The 21,921-nt window shown below is 37.9% G+C and overlaps 1 protein-coding gene across 28 annotated transcripts in view; it reads left to right on the forward strand.

Moving 5' to 3' along the window:
- Nucleotides 1-21,921, forward strand: part of MARCHF1 (membrane associated ring-CH-type finger 1) — a 239,569-nt gene that overhangs the window by 97,498 nt on the left and 120,150 nt on the right. For 13 of the 28 annotated variants that reach the window (XM_080591784.1, XM_080591782.1, XM_080591768.1 and 10 more), the window contains one exon: nucleotides 654-862. The exons of 14 other annotated variants lie outside the window; for them this stretch is intronic. Coding sequence is in view for 2 of the 14 variants with exons in the window: in XM_080591773.1 (XP_080447899.1) it covers nucleotides 764-862 (99 nt within the window). In the remaining 12 variants the exon portion in view is untranslated. Of the gene's footprint in view, nucleotides 1-459; nucleotides 505-653; nucleotides 863-21,921 lie in introns of those variants that run through there. One more of the 28 variants, XM_080591774.1, reaches the window with a different exon arrangement.

A 21,921-nucleotide genomic window follows, 5' to 3' on the forward strand; every position in this document is an offset into this window, starting at 1 on the left:
CCTCGGGAAGGCACATTTGCAATCGCTCCCAGTCTTGTCTTCATTTTTACACCTCATTCGCTCACCGCTGCTCTTCACTTCCAGGCAGATCCTTTGACCTAAGCAGATTATTGTAGATGCATGAAGGACACAGCAAGCTATCCGTGCTTTTAAAGGAGGAGATTTTGGCTCCAAAATAGGACACTAAGCTTTTCAGCCTTATGCTGCTTTACCTAGTCAGCATGGTGCGGTGTCTCTGGGTGCTTAGTGGACTCCTTTGGAATCGGATGGGAAACAAAAGCAGAAGTGGCAGCCGCTGCAAATGTGGGAGTCTGTGCCATTAAAGGGAAGCGATCGCTAATAAGGGCCTGCGAGACCCAGGTTTCCGTGGTTTCCATGACAGTTATTAGGTAACACAGAAATTGAATTGTCTCCCACAATGCTCTCGAGGGCTAGGGGGGAAAGGGGTGCTCCAGGGACACAGCAGAGGAGTTACGACTTGCAGCAACTCATCACTCTGAGAATGTGAAACTCTGGATTATTATGGTTTACTTCTTTGCTTGCTGTTTCTCGTTTGTGTTTTCAGTTTGCTTTGCTTTACTTTTTTTTTTTGATGGAAGACCCTGGTGTATGCTGCACAGTTTCTCAAATAATATTTTCCCCTTTCTATTTAGAGCTGAGCTTGGCAAAGCAAGGATATGAACAATTATACAGGTGGGCTACTCAGGGGGAGTGAAGATATAAGGCATCCAATCAGGTATTGGCAACCTGCAGCACTGTAGAAATGCCCCTCCAACAGATTTCTGTAGTTCCAGCGCGGGAGACTGCCAGCAATGGGAGAAGTTCAATGGGCAGAAACAAAGAGAAGAGCAAGGAAGTCGAGGTAAGAGGAGGGTTTCGGTTTGATACGGTAGGACGAGTCTGCCTTTTGTGGCCAGTTTTTGGCTGCTCAGCAGGATGCAGTGTGCTGTAGCTTTACATGGTACACATGCTTGCAGTGTGCCTTAGCACACTGAAGCAATCTCCTGGGAGAACATCTCAGCATTATAGGAAAGAGGAGCATAATGGAGAAAAAAAAAAAAAAAAAAAGGAAGCTACAAACTGCATTGCAGGGGGGTGGTTTTAACATTTTGATTTATATGCATGCAGTCCACTAGAGCTGACCGGTGTTGCTCCTTATAAGCTGTCAAGTAGCAGTTTCTTTATAATAGGTTGGATGAAAAAGTAGCTTTAATAAGATTCCTATTTCTGCTTAAAAACAACAAAATACCATGATAAAGCCTGTCTTTCTAATATGCATGTGTTATTCATAGCAGATGTAGGCATGAGCTCTGTAACCTACTCTTTATTATCATTTGAAAGGCATGAACATTCTTTGATTCATAAACATACAAGGGTGTTCCATCAGAGTATCGCGTATCCTGTTGTTCCAGTTAAGAAGATACTGTAGGTTCATATTATATTAATGAATAGAACAAAATACGCAGAAAATCTAAGCAATTTTCTAATGATATGTTTAAGGTTGGAATCTCTTCTACTCTGTATAGGTCGAACATGCATTGTGTGAGACAAAAAACCCTCTGACAAAACCAGACATCCCTCCCCAACCCAAAAACCAAGTAGCTTATTTCTAGATGTAGTGGTAAATGTACCTGACAGACATCTGCTTTTTCCAAGCATGTTTCTTGTTTCTGTGTTTTTTTGTTTTTTTTTTTTTTTGTTCCCTGTTGCAGTATGGAAAATAAGGAACTGTTGGGAAACAAATATGATGTATTTTAAGTATTATCTGAGAGATGAGGGAATAAACTGCATCCCTGAAAGAAGCAGTGTTTTAACTTTTTTTTTTTTTGTGCCATATATCTGACTTAGTTTTCAATAAATTGTTAAGTTCAACAGATGATTGATACCCCTTACGTGCAGAGAAGTATTAGTATGCTTGCAGACTCTCCTTTTGGGATGCCTTCTTTGCTCAGAATTTGGCTTCTACAAGTTCATTGATTGTGATTGTTCTGTTTTTGGTTTGGGCACCTGTATATAAACAGTGTCCTTCCCTGGAAGCAGTCCCCAGTTGCTTACTGGTAGTACTGACATCACAGTTGATAACATCTGTGTTCTGCAACAGAAAACTTTTGCTTTATTTTGTTTTTATTCTTCCAGTGGTTGGTTAAGGATGAAGGTTCAGGTGGCAACTGTTCTTCGTATTAAGACTCGACATGTGAAAAGTAGAACTATGAAACATCACCTGAAGTGCATACAGAAATATAAAACATTACCACAGCTTAAAATTGCTCTCTGGCATTCTGGTTTTAATTTGGGCATCAGAGTTAACTGAAGAATACATGCAACATTTGCACAGAGGTCAGATAGGTGTGATAGTTAATTTAACGTGGGGAGAAGTGTGGAGCTTCGGAATTGGAAGAATTTCATATGCTTTTATACATTCCTTTTCCCTTGAGGGCTGGATTGCATCATTTCCTTGAGACTCCAGTATCTCAGAAAACAAAGTCTTTTCTTGAAAGTTTTGGGATTTATATAGCAGAAAATAACAAAATGGTCAGGTTAGTTAAGTTCATGGAAGTTTTCTTTCTTCTAAAAGAAATACTGAAAAACAAACAAAACCCAGACTTCCAGTACTCCATTGAAATGCAGTTGCAAAACTGCCCTCTGCTGGACGGAGACGAATCATCCTGCTCCAAGACATGCTTGTCCCTTAAGGTTTATGAATGTAATTTATGCAGAGTAAAAACTCCCCAATACTACTGATGGATGTTGTAGATCAAGTGGTATAAAGACAGCATTTTTCACATACGGATATGTAAACTATGAAAATACTTCAGTTTGGTTTATGGATGTGCTTTAGGAGTGGTGAACCAGGCTTTTTACTGTCCAGGTTTCTCAGGCTTTTTTAGGTAGCTTTCTATCCCTGCCTTTCCTACACAGCATGGTTCTTACAGGGAAAACTTTCTTTCTTGTACTCGGTGTTTCTGTGTATTGGTGAGGCTGCGACTTTTCAGTTGGTCTGGGTTCATGTTATTCACTGATACTGTTTGTGCAAGTACCTGGTTCCTCTGCCTTTCCACTAGCAGGCATTTTGAGGTGAAAGAGCTAAATGATGGAGTTAAATGGGCTTCCTGGAGGAGTGAGAGCATCCAGCTAGTTTGGGAAGATGTGGAAGAAAGAAATATCTTCTAACAGTTGTTAGGATTGTATGCCAAATCCTGGTCTTTGCTTGTGAATGTTATGAGATTTCCTTGCAACAGCATTAAAATTTATCAAGAAGTGTTCATCTTCTGTCTAGTGGCAGAGCTCACTGCAGTGGAGGTTCACAGTGAATTACGTAAGTTTGGCTGACATAAGAACCTCAGTTGTGTACATTTCATGCTGCAGCTTATTCCGTAATGCTATTCTGTGGTTATAGTCACTCCTAGACATGCTTTATCTGAAGGTTATGCACACTTACAGATGATTGCCAGATTCTTAAGAATACTATTAAGTGCAGTATTAATTATGGGCCACTGCACTGTTAATGATGTGTAACAAGTCTCCACAATCGATATATGACAAATATTAGGAAAATCAACAAATATTAGGAATATCAACATGACAACAGTGGCCAGAGGAAGCTTTTTAAGGTAATGTTTCTATGCAGTATCCTTTTTGGGAGCAACAACTTTTCTGCTCTCGATTACTGTAATTTTTAGATGATTTGCCTCAAGACTTGGTGGAAGTTGTAGTTAACAAGAGCATTTGTATCAAATTTAACTAGGGAGCTTCTTTGAGTGTTGTCTGAAGGTGATGTAGATTTTTTTTCTTTCCATAATAAATCACTGAAAATCCTAAAGTGTTTTATACCATGTTACAGCAGCTCTGCACTATGTTTCCACATACAGGTACAATTTTCAACTTGTTTCACTGATTTTAGAAAGGCTTAACATTCATTAATGCTACTGGGTTCGGCCAAAGCATTTAACTGAACAACTTGTCCATCTTATTCTTTCACAAATGGTGTTGGAAAAGATTGTTGCAGAAATGAAGACCAAAGTATAGAGCATTGAGTGCATTCACAACATGGTGTGGACTTCTTTGGTGTTCAGTAGTTCAGCTTTTTTCAGTATTTGAAAAAAGTCATAAGCAGACATTGAAATGTGCAGTTGTGTTTTTGTGATGGAGAAAAACACTTTGTTTTCTGTTTTCAGAATAGTTTTTTAATAGAAGTGTAACTCAAAGTAAATTAAGTCAGTGACCTAAAAATCAAACGATGTCATAAGGCCTCCAAATCTGTGAAGTTTCTGAAAGTGTTGACTTCAGTGCCTTGTGACTACATAAATAACATTCCCCATTTCGTATGTGTGCTTAAACAGTTATGCTGAACCTCTGGTTGATTTTCTTTACCGTGTAACAAAGACTAAAGAAATGTATATGTTTTCTGCGGAATATGGTTGATGAAATGCCTGCTCTGCCTAATAATTTTACTGATCTATTTGTGAATATACACTGTGAGGTTCATAAAACAGTCTCTGTTTCCATTGTCTTGTGTACAGACGGGTTATCACTTTGAGGTGCGGTAAGTGCTTGAAGAAGTTTTCATACAGTAGAGAAAATGGGACAGGGCAACCGAGTGAAATTTTAGCAAACTTACTAAGTAATGCTAACTGGGCATTTGAAAGGGTCAAAGAATAAACTGCCATAACTACTGTGCTAAAATAAACTTGAACGTTGTATGCTCAGTGTGGTAGGAGTATGCTTATAAAAGCCAACCAACCATACATGACGTGATATGGCAGAGAAGATACTCCTTGCTGCCAAACTACTTTTTTTTCTCCAATGTTGTAGAGATTATACCTGTTCAGCTGAACCATTATTTTTCAAAATGTGGTAGTGGAAAATTTATGTGCTGATTTCAAAAGGATTAACATAATGAACCATTGTCCATGAGAAGCAAAAATTAGGTCTGTTTATCTCAGAGTACAAGGCAGTGACCGAAACAAGTCAGTACTTGGTATGATTACCTTTAGCAAGAATTTCCCGTAAAAGAAAAGAACAAAAATGCCATTGGAACTGTAATATGGTATTTGAACTTATTCACCTGGCAGTATGACTGACTTGTTACAGTGATGATTCTTATCTCTGCTGACCCAAAACCAAACCCAATATCCTCAAGACTTTACAATGCTTGATATTCTGTAGTTAGTATTAACAAGCAGTGAGTTTGCCATGTTATTGTTGCTTTATTTTTAGTTTTGATTCTTTGTAGAGTAAAAATGCTGCTGTTAACTTATTGGTAAATGTTTTTTCTCCTCATGTCTACTACACTTCTATAGTCTTAATGTATTGTAGTTCTGACAGAGGTGATGATGATTAGTTTCCTTTACAGAAATTTATAATGTGTAATAAAATGCAAGGGGGAATTTTCTTTATCTCCAACACATATTAAAAATAAGTGCAGCTACATTAGTTATTGAATGTGCCTGCTTAAACATCTTTCCCTTTCCCTCTCAGATCACCACCCCAATGTATATCATACTTCGACATGACATGAAATTAAATTCTGCATGCTGCACAGCTTCGTACTATGGAAGGAACATGGGATCTCTGTTTTTCAGCAATGTTTTCATATTCTGCTATCTCAAAGGCAGCAGGACAGCAAGAGATCTGCAACTTTTGAGGCTGTAAATGTTATCAGGGAAATACTTTGTCATTTAGGATGCATTAAACTTGAACTTGGCATTTTTGCTGTACTGATTTTACCTTAAAAAAAAAAAGTCATTTGAATGTGTTGCTCAGCATGATGTATGTGAATTCATTGTGAAGAGCATGCATTTTTTTGTAAACAGATCTCTTCAAGTCAGAAGATGAGGCTCAAACCTAATGGTGATTTCAGATGCTATGTTAGAGTAGCTGATAACATTTACTTTATAAGTTATAGAAACTTTCTAGCAGACTACTGTTACTGCTACCATTTACCTTAAAGCTTGTAAATAGTTTGAGACACTGACACACTTTTTGAGGGAGAGATGGTAACTCAATTTTCTTAATGAGAATAAATTGTTTTAATATGTAATCTCATTTGATAATTGCTTAACTTTAAACAGATGTAATGATAGGTAACACTTTTAAAGGCCTATTTTCTTGCATTCTACCAATGAAATGCTTCTACATTTCTATTAAATGATTTTCATGCAATTGTGAAGTACGTACATACAGAGATGTTTCATACCTGAAGCCTGTTTGTAATTAATGAAAAAAGCTAAAGGTTTTAGATGTCTGTCTTGTTTTATTGTCTTATAACCTTTAGTCAAGCAATGCATTTGATCCTTTAGATGGGGAGGCACAATATTTAGTGTAGTTAAATTTCTTAATGGCTTTGATCACTTTATGCAAAGGCGAAATCAGGGTGACTTGTGAAAATGTCACTGATATCAGTGCTACTAAAACAACAGATATCCTCGTGCATTTTCTTTTCTGGATGGCTTGAGGCATGTGATGCAAGGAATAGAAGTTTTAGATTTCCAGGAAATTAATGAAATAATTCTTAAGCCAGATAGTAGATGTTTGTGTTTTTGTTGATGATTATCTTGCTTTCTGATCTTGAAGTTTCATAAGTATAATTTAACAAATAAATACGTACAGTCATCTATTAACTAACATACAGAAATTTTATTACAGGAAATGTAAGGATGTTTATTTTCAAGTATAGCTGCCTATAAAGCACCATGTAATTCCTGTCCTTAGGAGATTTAATTTTCATTCAGCAAGAGATGGGAGGAAGGATGTGGAGGCACGGGTTGAGCTCCAGCGTATAAATCTGCTTACTGACATACTTTGACACACCTTGCTTTTTCTTCCTAGTTTGAATGTAATGCTCCTGTTGGACATGATGTAACATACAATATATGACAAAATCTCTAACCCTGTTTATTGTCAATATTGTATGGTATTTCTCAAAAGATGCAGAAGTTTATTCTTCTTTTCTTGCCATGACCGTGTTTTGGACAACTGCAGTGTTTGCACGGAAATCCACCTGTACCTGCAGTTATAAGACACTTAATGCTTTCTGGTGAGGTTTTTCTGTTATTCTGTAGTGGTAATTTTTATTTAATGGTGGAAATACTCCCAGAAGTATAGCTGTAAGGCAGTCTGTGTAGTTGTCTTTAGATGCTTTTAAAAGGAAATTCTTACCAGTAAGTCTTCTGACTCCTGTTTGGAACTGTTATTATTTTGATGTGGCTATTTAATGACAGTGAGAGAAAGGGGAAGTGCAACCTATTACAAGCTAGATTTGTTCTACTGATTTTGAGTCCTTGTTTCTTCTTTTTTTATAGTTCTTGTGAATAAAACCCATTTCTTCTGTTATCAGTAAGAAAATAGGAGGTTGCTTGCTGTGCTTTTAATAGCTTACTGTAGGATAATGCCAATTCTTTACAGGCTGCTCTTCCTGATAAGATTACGTGAATGCTACTGGCTGCATAGTATGTATGATTGTCGGGCTTTTTATGAAAAGAAGACGGTAAAAGGGTATTTCACCAACTTAAGTTGCTGTGTATTGACTGTGCATCAAATAGGAGTATCGATTTGAAAATTGGTCTTTTCGCTGATAAAGGATTTGAAGCTTAAGATTCCCTATCTCTGTAGTCCGCTTCCTCTGTGTTTACAGCCAGTGCTTACAATCTGCTGAAATGTGTCTTCTGGTGCTGCTGAAGTTTGACTACAAGTCTCATGAAGAAAGCCTGAAGTTTATTTTTTTATCTTGGAACTCCCTGTTCCAATAAATGGAAAATCCGGGGGAGTGTGTGTGTATTTTCCCTCTCCTAGTCTAAAATCATTCTGAGTTTAAAATACTAGGCTTCAGTTTTTGTTTCATTTGGATTTCCTTCTAATGCTAGTCTGAGATTTTATAGAAGAAACATTGGCTGTATTAAAAAGTTACTGTAAATTTTCTTTCTAAATTGTGTTTTTTAAGAAACAAATACAAAATGCCAACAAACCAAAACCCCAAACCAACCAAATAATAATAATAAAAAAACTATATAATTTTCAATTAGTGATTGTTGATCCAGTTTTCAGCTATAACCTCCTGTTCACTCAAATTTCATGACTGAATTAGGTCTTGAGTTATGTTGAAGTAGTGGCTGTAATTGAGACAGTTTCCTAAATCTGTTCTAGTGCCTAAACCTGGTAGCTGAGCGGGACTGATGTGGAACTGGAAACAAGTCAGGAAACCAAAACACTGATCGTTTGCTCCAGGTGCCTTTCACACTGACTTCCATTATGAGCTGTGCTCTCTGAACCTCTCTGTCTGTTGCAGATGCTTTTCTTCTGGGGGATGGCACGTTGCAAATACTGTTCAAACAAAAATCATCCAAGACAGAACTTAGTCATCGGCAAAGCCAATGCTCCAAGACTCATTTTGAGGAGTACTCTCAAATCTAAACAGCGTTTTAACAAGCAGCTTTCTTGGTCTTGTATATCCACCAAATCTTGTTCTCGTTAAAGATGACTCACTGACACTAAAATCCAGTTGGTTTCAACTACTCAGTTAGTTAGGAAACATCAGAGAAGCTGAAATTCTCTCACCCCTGCAAAACTTGTGATGCCAGTGCTACAGGTGTATCTAGTTTTATCCGAGCCTAGCTATCTGAACAAGGAACAATTTTTAAGGAAAAAGTCTATATATTCTGGCTACATTAAGTACACAATCAGTCTGTACATAGAATTATATAAAAATATAATTTACAGTAATCTTTATTGTTCATAATGATGAAAATAATACTGAATTTGACCTGGATTTTATTTCTGAGGCAAAGCAGACTTTCTCAAAGACGCTTTGAATGGAGGTTATTCTAGTGGTGAAAGTGAAAAATCTTTTCCTATACATCACAGGCAAACCTTTCAGCTCATATCATCAGCTCCGGGAGGGTGTTTTGTATGTCTGGCGTGAGTGAATGGCTATAATATAAGCACATTAGAAATACAAATGATTCTGGTTTACAGCTGTACATACTTCCAAAATTGCTCCTGTAATGTGAAAGTCGATTTCCCTGTGGTTGTTGTGGGCCAGTGGTGTGAGTCCACTGAGCTGTGTGCCACCTACAGCCCTGTGCTCATATCAGCACGCAGCCCCTGGCTGGTCCCATCCCGCAGGGACGCCTTCCTGAGGAACCCTCCTGTGAAATGCTGCTTCACGTGTCCCTGCTCCTATTTGATGTGCATGCTTGGAAGCTTCTTATTTGGGGTGTTTCTTCTTTGAATTTGGAGTTATTTTCAATAAAAAGAGAGAAGGCAAGACAATGTATTGGGGAATGGCATTCGGCAGTGTGACCTTCTGAAGGGAGTGTGGCCATTGACTGCTTCGTGCTCTAGGGTGGGATGATTTAACTTTAATAGAAGATGGTTTTTAGGCTACTTTGAAGTATTTTGTAGATCTCTCTGCTCTTTTTCTAAGCTTTGCATACACAAGAGTCATGACTCATTTGTCATCATCTTAAATTGTGGCAGCAATAACAGTTTGCAGCCAATGGAAGCATTTCCTTGTATGGTTGTTGACTGTATCTGTATTGTGGAATAAAACTTTTCGGCAATTACCACGAAGCCTATACCTTTTATCAAGGTCACTTATTGCCAAATTTGTCCATCCCTGTAGTCTTGGGTTTATGTGAGTATAGAAAGATGGGACTGTTTTAACAACAGCCGTAAGAAAATTGTCTCTTGGAACAGGGAAGTAGATGAATTATCCGAATCCATATTTTACAGCACTGTCATGCTGAAATATTTTAAAGTGATTATGGCAGTACCTCATTGATTTTAAAAAAAGTGTTTTTCCTATTAGAGAGATTTGTTCTCTAGTGGCAGCCTAGATAAAAAGCACCCACACACTGTTCACTGTCAACTCTTGCAGAAATTCTTACAGAGCCTTAAAAGGAGACTTTTCCATTCTGTGCTCTCCCATTACTGCAGTAGCCTATTGCACTGCCTTCGTTGGTTTGTGGGAGATAGAGAGTACAGATAACATTTCACCATCTTGGTGCCCCTTATAGCTCTGAGCAAGAAACCTTCATTTCAGTATAAATTTCAAGTACCTGGTACAGGACCAAAATTAAGCGGGAGAAAGGTTAGGGTTAGCAGCACTTTAGGCAGCAGTACCATGTTAATATTTCAGAGTTTTAACTACTTATACGACTTACATTTATTTTAGATGCTCCCTTTCTTTGTCTCTGAGAGAAAAACAAAATGCCTGGTAGCATTCCCAGCCATCTGACTTCTCCATTTGTAGGCAAGGCCAGCACAGTGCAAACAATTAATTGGCCACACCTTTTAAAAACAGCATTTTGGTGGTGAAACGCATTCTGTTGGTATGAGTGTTTGCCTTTTTGCAGTGAACCATGGGCTGGTGAGAAGGGAGCAGAGTGGCTGAGTATGGTACGCCACGTGATGGATGTAGCTAGAGAGGACTGAAGAGGCGCTGGTTTGGTAACTGCTGAGGACTCGACACGTCTGTGTCTGTAGCACTGAGTGAAAGGTGCTGGGATCGCATGGGATAGTGATTGCCTGAGAGCTGTGAAAGCCTTGCTGCTCTCCCCCCGTTTTCTAACCACTTCCAGCCTTTTGCTGGGAACACAAGAGAGCAGCCACAGGTGGGGATGTGAGTAGGCCTTCCCCAGCTCCATGTCAGGGCTGTTGCTGTTAGAGATGGGCAGAGCCAGGGAGGCCTGTTAAAATCCTCTAATGCTGCTGCTCTGTCCTACGGTGAGGAAAGGAGGTCACGGCACACATAGGGATGGCGCTGCTGTGAGCTCAGCCTTGCCTGAAACATGTTTCGAGTCTCATTAGTGAGGAATCCCCACTGTAAGCCCCTGGCTGCAGGTAGTGTTGTTGGCCCGCCTAAGCTGCAGTGAATTGATTGAGTCATTCCTGGCTCTCTGCTGGTCCTCGTTAAAGGGTCTGCTGCCAATGCAAAATTAAATAAGTTTTCACAGATGGCATTATCAAGCTTTTTCTCCACAATCATAATTCTAAGACAGTGGATTTTAAGAGAAATGTGGCATTCTTGCCTAATGACACAACCCTAAGAATGAGCTTTCCACTGTTTACTCTCAGACACCTAATAATCTAAGCATCTGTCACCAGCAAGCCTGGATGGAAAATTTGGAGTTCATTTGATATCTTAATAAAGAATTCTCTATTCTCCTGAGTTGCTGCTGTCCAGGTGTTACAGGAGAAATACGACAGAATCAGTTTTCTCTCTGAAGCTAATATAACCTTTAATGTCAAATAGCTAAGTGCAAATAAACAGATTATGACATGAGTGGAAGTAGTATTTGTATCCGCAGTACGGGTCACAGTGCTGCCATAGACAAGCGACACACCTGCTTTTATAAAACTTTGAGGTATCACTGTCGTGCTTGTTCTGAAAAATACGGTTAACCCACAGCATCTTGCTAAACTAATTTTTCCCCAAATTAAAAAAAAAAATAAATTAAAAAAAAATCAAAATTCTGAGGATTTTTGACTCATACAGTGTATTTTGCCAAACTGATTACCCCCCTTTAATGTATTTATCTGTGCAGATAAATCAAGAGCAGGCTCAGTGGATTTGACTAAGGTTTAACTAAACCTTTTATCTTCAATGTGACATCTTTTTTCTTCTTTTGTGTATTTTGTTTTTCCCTGGGCAGCTATATATTAAGACTTGATACTTTCTGGTGTGCACAAGCATATTTCACTTGCCATTCACTTTCTGGCAGAACAGCATTTGCTACTGGGTAGAATTGGAAGAGTGGTACATTTAAGAAAGAAATGCTCTACTTCTGCAAGTAGTAATGTGTTACTCTTTAAACACAACAAAGAAACAAAACCCTTGCTGATTTTCTAACTGTTCTATGAAGTAATTAGTCAATGTATACTTACCTTCAAAATCAAATACTGCAACAGGAAAATTGGTTTTATGTATCTTTATATTAAAGATAACGTTTTGGTGACACTGAAAACTGATAATGTAATATTATCTCATGGAAGTACAAATGGTATGATGTGACAGAGCAGGATGACTGAGTTCTCAAGTTTAGTGCAAATACCTGTTCCCAATTTTCTGCTACTGTAGTCTATGAGAGAAAACCCAAATAGTATTTCTGCAGTCTTACTCTGCCTGAGTTGCTGCAGAGATGCTTAATGCTGAGTACAGGTTCAGGTGTCATTTACAGAAGTAGATTCACTTACGTACTTCCCATGATGAAGGAAGAAACAAACGTTCATGGGAATTTGGCTGTCTTTCTTCTTCCATTATTTCCTTTGCATTTTAGTGTATGTACTGGGGGCTTCTTACTAGGTCCATGGATTTTGCGGACTTCTATGATTTAAATTGATGGATTGCAGCTACTTCCAGTATAATGCCTGAGTATTACATTGAGTATAAGGCATTTTTGAAATTTTAAAATGGTTGTTTATTTGACAAAAAAAAAAAAAGAAAACACTCAGAAACCATATCAACAACAACAAAAAAGCAAGTGCAACTTAGTATCTATAGCAGACTAACCTCCGGAAAACTTGATTTCACTTCAAAGGAGCTTACAATGGGGGAAAAATACATTTTCTGCTGGCCTGCAGGGAAGTTTACAGTGCAAAGCTTTTTCTGTTTTTGTTGTGATCCTACTCATTTTTCCTCCCTCCAAATTTCTGGTTAAGAATATTGAAAGCTAGAAGGACTTGAGGAAGGATATATCACAGAAAGCAAATACAGATTTCTTGAGGCTCTCTTGCTCTGCCTACTCTGGCAGACTTCAGTGAATTCTCAAGCTGCAAAAGGGTCCCTTCTGACACTGCTCTGTTCACCATCTCTCCTGAAGACCTGAGAGGTTGATCTGGAAAGAGAATAACGTGCCATGGAATAGATTTGGGACCCTTATAGTGACTAAGCTGATCTCAGTGTAACGTAGAAGAAAGAACCATGAGCATTCAATTGACATTTTAAGGTAAAAGTTATATGAATATAAATATTGAATATATATATGAATATGCCTAATCTTGAACTGTAACACTTGTTTTGCTGGTTTTCTATGAGAATTGATCACACCATGTGCTGAGTTCTACAGGGGGATGCTAGATAATTTTAGATGAGTAAATTTAAGAAATTTGTGAGGCGTCAAACATCTTTTATCTTGCTAGATTCAATTCCCAGTTGGTATTTTAACTAAATTTTAGCTGAACATAGCCTGAGGTCATCTGACCAAGAGGGTTAAGGAGTTGTGTTTGGACATGAGAGGCAACTTCATGTGCTACTTAGCTCCTGGTCTGTAGGGACTGAGTCTCCCACCTGCCCTAGGGTAATCTTTTGGCTTCTTGCTCTATCTAAAGTTAGGGTGTTGTGTCCCCCCCAACCTTTTTTTCCCTGTTGAGCCCTGGCTGTTTTACATCATTGGTATCTTTTTTTCATCTAACTCTGCAGATCATTTAAGGTTTTGAGTACTGGGTATAGGAGGTGCTTTGGCAGTAAAATGAGTTCTGTAAGAAATGTTAAGCCTATTCTATCCTAAGAATATTTTTGGTATGTCATATGGATTGCTTTTCTATCTATTTGAGCTACTTGTAGGGCCTTGTCTTTTATGATATTCCCATAAGGTTTTTTAATGTCTCCATGCAGCTAACTAGTTATCAAACTTGTCTAAAATTGTAACAAATTGGGGCTGTCAGAGATTGAATAAAAGCACCTCCAAGGTTACCGTTGGTCTGTTTGAATTTTGTTATTTGTGAGCGACAGAGAACCAGAGAAATTTTGAAAAATTTGAACCTCTTAAGAAGTCCTGCCCAACTTTAATATTACTTTTGATATAAAAAGAATTGTTTTGGAAAAACTGGGAAAGGATGACAGTTTTATGGTAAAGGACACGTTCCACTTTATGCACAAAACAATAGGGAACTTTTACCAGGTGTCCTCATAAAGTCAGCTGCATTTCATATAATGTTAGGGCCACCAAAAATCATGTTATGAAACATTCTTCACTTCTGCACCTGAAAATGATATGTCTGCATAGCTATTATTTGTCATGCATGTAAAATCATGGATATAAAAACACCAGAGCGTGTCACAATGAAAATCAATTCTAAACACTTTGGGCGCTCGATAAATTTGCCATAAAATTCATTTTATGCAAAAGGAAATAAATGCATAGGCTGTAAAGAAGTCTGTAGCAGAAATGCCTTCAATTGTAAATTTGTGTTTTGTTTTGTTTTTCTGCATAAGAACAAAAGGATTAAAGTAAAAAGCTTTCCAAAAATTCCCCCTCTGGAGAGCTGAGCAGCTGGTAGAAGGTGCCCCTTGACATCAGTGGCCATAATGATCATGTATGACTGTGAGTTTGTACAACTTTTATGACCACTGGGAGGAAGAGTCTGTGGCTTGAAGGTGCTAGATGAGCAAAGTGTGTGTTTGTGTATGCCTGCAAGTCTCCGCAGTCTGACTTCTGTACACAGAAGTCTGCCATGTGTCAGAGAATATAGTAATTATCTAACGTAATTACTTTTTCCCATTGTTGTGGGCATCTGAAGATATTTCTGCAATTGCATTTAGCCTGTTTTTAATTTAAGACTGTAGCTTGAAGAAAGTCTGAATTGATGCATAACAATGAAGGAATAACTCATCAAATAATTAAGAATGGATCGTAAATCCCATTTCAAACGTTTAAAATATGTTGAAGTTTGTGATCAAATATTTAGAATATCTGCATTATTTTTACCTAGGCTACATGGAATCAATGCGTAGGAAATTATTTTCGAATATTTCTGTCAAATTACATTTGGCTAATTGTGGTTATGTGTTCTTCATGACTGTGTAAAGCCTGTGCCTTCTTTCCTCTTTGGCTTTTAGAAATGAAACTTCATAACACCTAAGGTACTCCTACTTTTTAGATCTGAAGTAAGAGATTCAGAGGAAAAAGTGTATACATTGCACGTGAAATAATGCATAACTGTTAAATGCAGAGATGCAATACAGCATGCAGTGTTATGTTTGCATAATTTTCAGTTAATACTACTTACCACTTTCTCAATATCAGATGTCTTTTGACTGCACAACTTGAAATGAGAAACCTATAGACTTGGAAATAGGGAGAGAATGCTCTCTCCTTGATCATAGCATTTGATGGTCTAGTGGCTCCTTCTTCTCAGGAGGATAGTTTAAAACGTGATGATGGCAAAACATAGTTAACTTGAATGATTTTCAAAGAAATATTTTATTGCCTTTTGAGGTCCCCAAGAGTGAAAACTGTTATTGCTATGCATTAAGGATGATTAATGTGAATTCAAGATGGGAAGGTTCTGCACATAATATGGGAATTCTCTAGGGAGTAAAAATATATATTGCTGTAGGAGAATTTAGGTTGGGGGAGACCAAAAAAAAAAAAAAAAAAAAAAAGAGAGAACAAAACCAAACTATTCATTGGCATAAAACCACTTAGTTAAAAACAAAAATAAAATGCTAAGAGGGTGGCTATAGTGGGTTGGCAGCAATTTCTGTTGTAAGATTTCTCTTCTAGGAGACTCGTGCATTCTGTAAGGACACGCTCACAGCAGCCAAGGCTCCTGCCCCTTTGGCCCAGTTGAGAGCAGTCCTGTAGGCTGAGGGCCACTTGCTCCAAAGTGCTCTTGTGTGTGAGGTCTGGCTTGCAGGTGGCTTCCCAGAGTAGCCAGCTGTGCCACCTCGGTCTCAGCCCTCCACATGGTTCCTGGCACCTACTGAGGGGCTCTTTTCTTCACTTGTTATTGCTTTCTGACTTAGGTGGTCAGCATAAGCTACCAATTGCCTCATTGGTTGCATATTCCCCAGCTAATCTCTTTGGACTTTTTCCTGTATAATTAAAGCCAATTAATGGTTGTTACCTGGGTCCCTGTGACTTTCTGGCCTCCCACCACAAATACGTTACAAGGACGTAAAGCTGTATGACTGCTTGTTGTTTTTGTTCTTATCTGTGCATATCTATGCTATAGAACAGGATAGATTTTCTAATTTAGCAGTGATTTGGGTACACTTTCCTCCCAGCAGTTATCTCTGTTATCTGTGACAAGTGTCTTTGGGCATGTCAACTACTTGGGGGGCAAGTATAGTTCAGACCTTGTGTTGTCTGAGAGGTGCCTTTAGGTAAGTTTTACCTCATGGCATACATGTATACAGGTATGTGAATATTGTTTATTTCTTTTAAAGAAGTTTACTAATATGAATGAGTCAGCAGGTAGCAATATCTACAGCTAATGCTGCTCACCAGTTCCCATTTTGAAGATGTTTTTAGCTGCTAATGATTTTGCTGAACTTGAAATGTTTGGCCTAAGTGCTCTGTGCTTTCTTTTAACTGCAGAAATTCAAATAGGCTGATACAGATATACCTCTGAATAAAGCAGGGAAATTGTTTGTCTTGTCAGTGTTTAAAGATTTAAAATAAAAAGAAGCTTGGAGTTTTTAGTCTTGCATGCCTTTTGTCAATAGTATTTCCCAATTCAGTCTGAAAAAAAAACCCACAACATTACAGCAGAAAAAAAAAACACTTTTTCCTCTGACAGTACTTATTTAAAAAAAAACAACTTTCAGAATGCCTTGAGAATACACTCTAAAAACTTTCATCTTGCTCTCCGCAATTTGTTATTCAAAAACTTTAAACATGTTCTGCTTCCAAAATGCAAAAGGCCATGATGCCATTTAAATGTGAACAATAAAAATGTATTTGGATAGGTACACCAGCAAAATTTACAGCCCTAATAAACTGAGGACACATTTGGCAGTCTGATACAAGTTTTATTATAATGCAGTAGGAATGTAATACTGTAATCCATGCAGCAGTTCCCTATTATGAGTCAGAATCACAATAAACAAAGAGAGACTACAGTTTGGGTAGTTTTGTGTGCCTTTTAATATTACTGGTGATATATGAAACACACACACTACATTCCCATGTCATTAAAAAAAATCCTTTATGGATTTTAAAAATGAGATACTAGAGAAAGAAACTAACTATTTTGGATGAGAAACAAATAGAAGGCTTTAAATCATTAAACTAGGTAAGATGAAAGTTTGTGATCATATTAGACCTTTACACAAAAAGTAGTTTCTTAAATCTCCTCAGTCCTTTTTCAGCATATCTGATGACAATATAATGTTGATACTGCAAACATTTTCACCATATTCCTTTATTCATAATCACTGTACATAACCAGGACGACACGAAGAAATACAAGCAGTTCTTGCTGAGAAACATAGTGGAAATTGATGAAGAGTGATGAAAAGGATGATGCAACAAAACAAGCAATTTATGGAAAGTGGATCCATTATGGCAGTCCACATAATTTTATATATCTTAGTTTTAAAAAGATACATTTTTCCGCTTACATGTGAATGTGTATTTATATGAAGAAGATCCAAAGCACTTATACTAAGCATAGGCTTAGTCTTAGTGAATTTGTTGCTTATTCCATTTTTTTGTAAGGATTTCTTTTTTTATTTAAAATTGAAATGCTCTCAAGCATCAAGATGTAAACCATGTCATGCTATGACTAAACCATGCAGTTACTGTCCTAATTCCATTCTCCATCGGACTGCACTCCTTATTTCATTGTTGTTCATAACATAGCAGTGAAAGCAGTTCAGTTCTTTTCTCCGAACAAGGTGAGTGGAGCCATGGCTCTTTATGGTTGCATGAACGTACAGTCAGTATGGTACAGAGCAACAGAGCAGAAAAGTGCATGTCCAGCTAATGCAGAACTCTGTTTCTGCAGCCTCACCAAGAGCACCAAAGTCTGCTGAAGTTGTCTGATAGGTGGGTTCTGGACTGCAGCCCCGAAATCTATACCCGAACTAAGAATAACAAATCAATAAAAAGAATAAACTGGGCCTGGGGCAGTGAAGATAGAAGGGCATCATTTGACTTGGTATAGCTAAGTTAAGTAACTGTACCCTGTTTTCAGGAACCGATGAGAGTTAGGCTCTGGTGGACCAAATATTTTGGTGCCCAAATACCTTTAACTGCTCTGATGGAGGTTGAATCTCTTTACAAACCTTGAGTCTGTAGCATAGCCATAGGGATTTAGAGATGCTTCATATCACTGTGCAGTTAAAGGGACAGATTTTGTGTTTTCTTTTCCTTTTTATAAAGTAATGAAGTACATTCAGTAGAGATGTTCTCCAAGCTTAACAATACTCTTCGTGTTTGCTAGAATTTTGCAACCAGAGAGCAGGAATAGGGTGAAATAATGGAGGAAAGTAATGCTTATTAGGACACTAAGTTCTTCATTTCAAGGTTACTCTGATACATATTTGCTTCTTTGTTGAAGAAGTAGTCCAGAATGTAGATTGTATATTGAAGGGGCATACTGAAATGATTTTATAAGCAGGAAAAACAGCAAGAACCTATTCTAATTGGTCTGTGGTAGCATATTTCCAAGAAACTAGATTAGATGTAATTATCTTGGGAGGTTAGGCAACCCTCTTATCCCCATTAGTGTACTTACATAATACATATTTTAATACCATCTCACAGTAAGGCTACTGGTAAACGGTATGAGATATGCAGATTCCTGGTGCTGCCTTTTCTTTCTAAAATTCTCAGAAGAGATATCACCATTCCTGGAAATATGGTTTTCTTCCTTGGCTTCTTTTTGACGTAGCTTATTATGAACAGTTGTAATTTTCCCCTGGCTCAGCCTCAGGTATTTGGTTATTCTAAAATAAGGTGCAGTGAGTAGCTGATTTTTTCCTTCCCTTGGAATGAGGGTTGCACAGCTGATAATACCTGGTCAATCTGCTGGTAGAAATCAGCAGTAGGAGGAGAAGGAGCATGAGTTCATAATTTTCCTGTAGTTGAAGAAAAGTGAACTTCTGGACAAAAACTGATACAAAAGGGAGGGGTATTGCATGTAGAAAGTCCCATACTAATTATGGATTTTCCATTTGATGTTAACTTTTACAAGGTGAATTTTACAGTATTATTAATGAAAGAGCAGATTAGAATCCTGCATTCAGCAAACCCCTCAGTTAATCATGTATGTGAGTACAGCCCTTACTAGTAGTGTATGAAAAAGGAGAGCATTGTCTCCATGTGGTATGGTTAGACATGTGTGGACTTTCTGATATGTCTTTCAGTGGCTCAGTGGAAGATTTTGTTTTTCCCCTATCCTTATTTGTGTGAGTTTCAACAAAGTCAGTTTTAATGATCTTACAAAGACAATTGCAAGTACTGTCTCCTTTTGTTTCAGATTTCTTGCTAGTATTTAACCTGTTCAGAAACTTTTGTTTCTGTTTTTTGTTTGTTTGTTTGTTTTCTTTTCTTTTTCAAGTTTGAATCATTTAGAGGGATAGGATTCTAGAAAAAGGCTTTGGGTATAAAATAAGGTTACAAGAACCGCTACCTGGCATTCAGGCATAGAAATGTTTTTGTTCGGGTTGTACATTTCAGACTATGTATTTTCTTGACTTTCTACTTGATGCTTTCTGATATGGCTAATGGCCAAAATACTGAAAAAGATGCTATTAAGATGAATCCTTCCTGATGATGAAGGACTAATTGAAGCCTTTTCTGATTTAAAAAAACAACAACACAAACAAGCTGTGACCACACACACAAAAAATCCCCACACTCAAAACTTAAAGACTCAAATTTGATGCATTTCATTGTTTCTTAGCACTTTTCAATAATCCCGCGACACCTTTGAGTGCCTATTTGAAAAGCAGTTCATGCACATGCAGTCTTCTGTGATGGGTTCTTCCCGTTTTTATTCACAAACTGAAAGATGGTTTCCCCCCCCACTAAACTCTGTGCAAGCTAAAGTTATTTTGAGCAGCCTGCACTGGCAGAGGATAAATCATTAACATTTAATGCCTTTACAGCTTTCACCTTTACAACTTTGGCATGCTTAGTTTCATAAGGAGAAGTGCTGAAATCCAGAATCTTTACTGTGACATAATTATCTTGACTTTTGTATGCATTGGGGAAATAGGTGTGCTTGTTTAAGAAGCAGTCGGATCCTTCTGGAACAGGACCAAACCTTTAAAACCAGCTGGCCAAGAGGGCCAGCAGCATCCTAGCTTGTATCAGAAGCAGCATGGCCAGCAGGACAAGGGAAGTGATTGTCCCCCTGTGCTCAGCTCTGGTGAGGCTGCACCTCGAGCCCTGTGCTCAGTTTTGGTCCCCTCACTACCAGGAGGACAGCGAGGTGCTCAGGTGTGGGCAGAGAAGAGCCATGAAGCTGGTTGCTCATACAGGATTGCGAATTTCTTCAATTTGTCTAATTTTAGTGTAAGGTCAGTGGGACTTCTTGTTTGGCAAAACACTGGAATTTGTATTTAGTTCTAGGCTGCGGCTTCTAAGAAAAACAATATTTCCCCCAAAAAAAGAAAGTCTCAGATATTATAGTGGATCAATGTTTGCTGTGTTTGGAGCTACTGCATTTATTGCTTCAGAATACAATACTTTTTGTATGTGTTGGAAGCTCTCAGAAGATTTTACAAATAAACCTTTTGGGACACCACTACACGGCATTTATTTCAACACTCCCTCCTTTGATTTCAACATGTTTGTATTAAATTTTTCAAAAAGAGAAGTTCTGTCTTGGTTAGTAGTTCCTCTCTTTCTTGGGGGCCAAAGATATTCTCATACAGAAATATCTGAAAATACTATTCTGAATGGTTAAAAACAGTTTAAAGAGCTTGTTATGCCCTCTCAGTCAATTGCTTACCTTTGGCTATGAGGTCAGTACGGGCTGTGAGCAGTGTACATTGGCATATGTGAACAGATGGGCACAAGTCCAAACTCAGAGCTTACCTGTAGTTGTTCCTGCGTGTGTAGGGATGACTGCATTCCTATGTTTTTTTGCAGTCTGTATGTGCCCAAACCCTTACCTATGACCTCTGATACACATCTATCACACAATAATTCCTTGTTATTTCACAAATCTCTCATTTCAACCCCAAGTTTTGTGTTTTATTTAACTGTAAGCTCTTGTGGAGTGCCACCAAGTTTTGCACTTGGAACAGAGTTCCTTATTTTTTATTCCTGTTCATTACTTTTAATGTTAAAACAGAAGATGACCCAAAGTAGTTGGGTTCTATACTTTGTGTGCAATTAATGTTGCTTTACCAAATTCCGGGCACTTTCATCTGTGTGAAGAACAGAATTGCAAAGCTACGAAGAGGGAACATTGTGTAGCTTGTTTTGGATGACACATGAGAAGACAGGAGCTTCTCTTCAGAGCCTAGGCTGATTTGGCAGCATTTACACTTGGTAAATTTACCTTGTGTTCAACATTTTGTGGCAGATACTGAAAGAAATTCTGAGACCACCACCAATTTTATTGTTGCTAATCAGAAACAAATTGCAGTACAACTAAACTTTGTACTACTTAACTATTTACTTTATGATACTTAACTGAGCAACTTTCACTGCCATCTGAATGTTTTCAGTAGTGGAATATCACAAGAGGAGGAAGTAAGTTTTTAAAAAATGTCACTTTGAAAGTAGAATTGGCTTGCTGCTGTCAGCATGCCAAATTCAAATCCAGATTGCAAGTGGTAGAGTGCGTTACAGATCCTATTTTCAGCAATGTTAGTCTGCTGCTGTGAAAGTATTAAATAAATCCTACATGGAGAGTGGTAGAGGGACACCATGGAAGGCATCCACTAAATGAGATCACTACCTGAAAAACCAAGTACCTTTTAGTTTTAAGATTATTCATTTTTTTTCTGTCTCCCTTCCTCAGGTTCACATCTGCTCCATTGCTTACAATATGTCGGTAACATTCACACAGAACTTACTATAAATTTTACCAATCTGTTAAATACTAAAGTACACTTTATATCCCTAGCTTTTGTAAGAATTTGCCTTACAGAAGTGGAAAACTTTTTGGAAAACCCACTTCCCACAAGCGCTGGTTGTTTTTCCTTTTCCAAACCCTTATCACACTGTGCATTAACAG

The sequence above is a fragment of the Anser brachyrhynchus genome (genome assembly GCF_964034855.1).
Source record: "Anser brachyrhynchus genome assembly, chromosome: 4".
NCBI lineage: Eukaryota > Metazoa > Chordata > Aves > Anseriformes > Anatidae > Anser > Anser brachyrhynchus.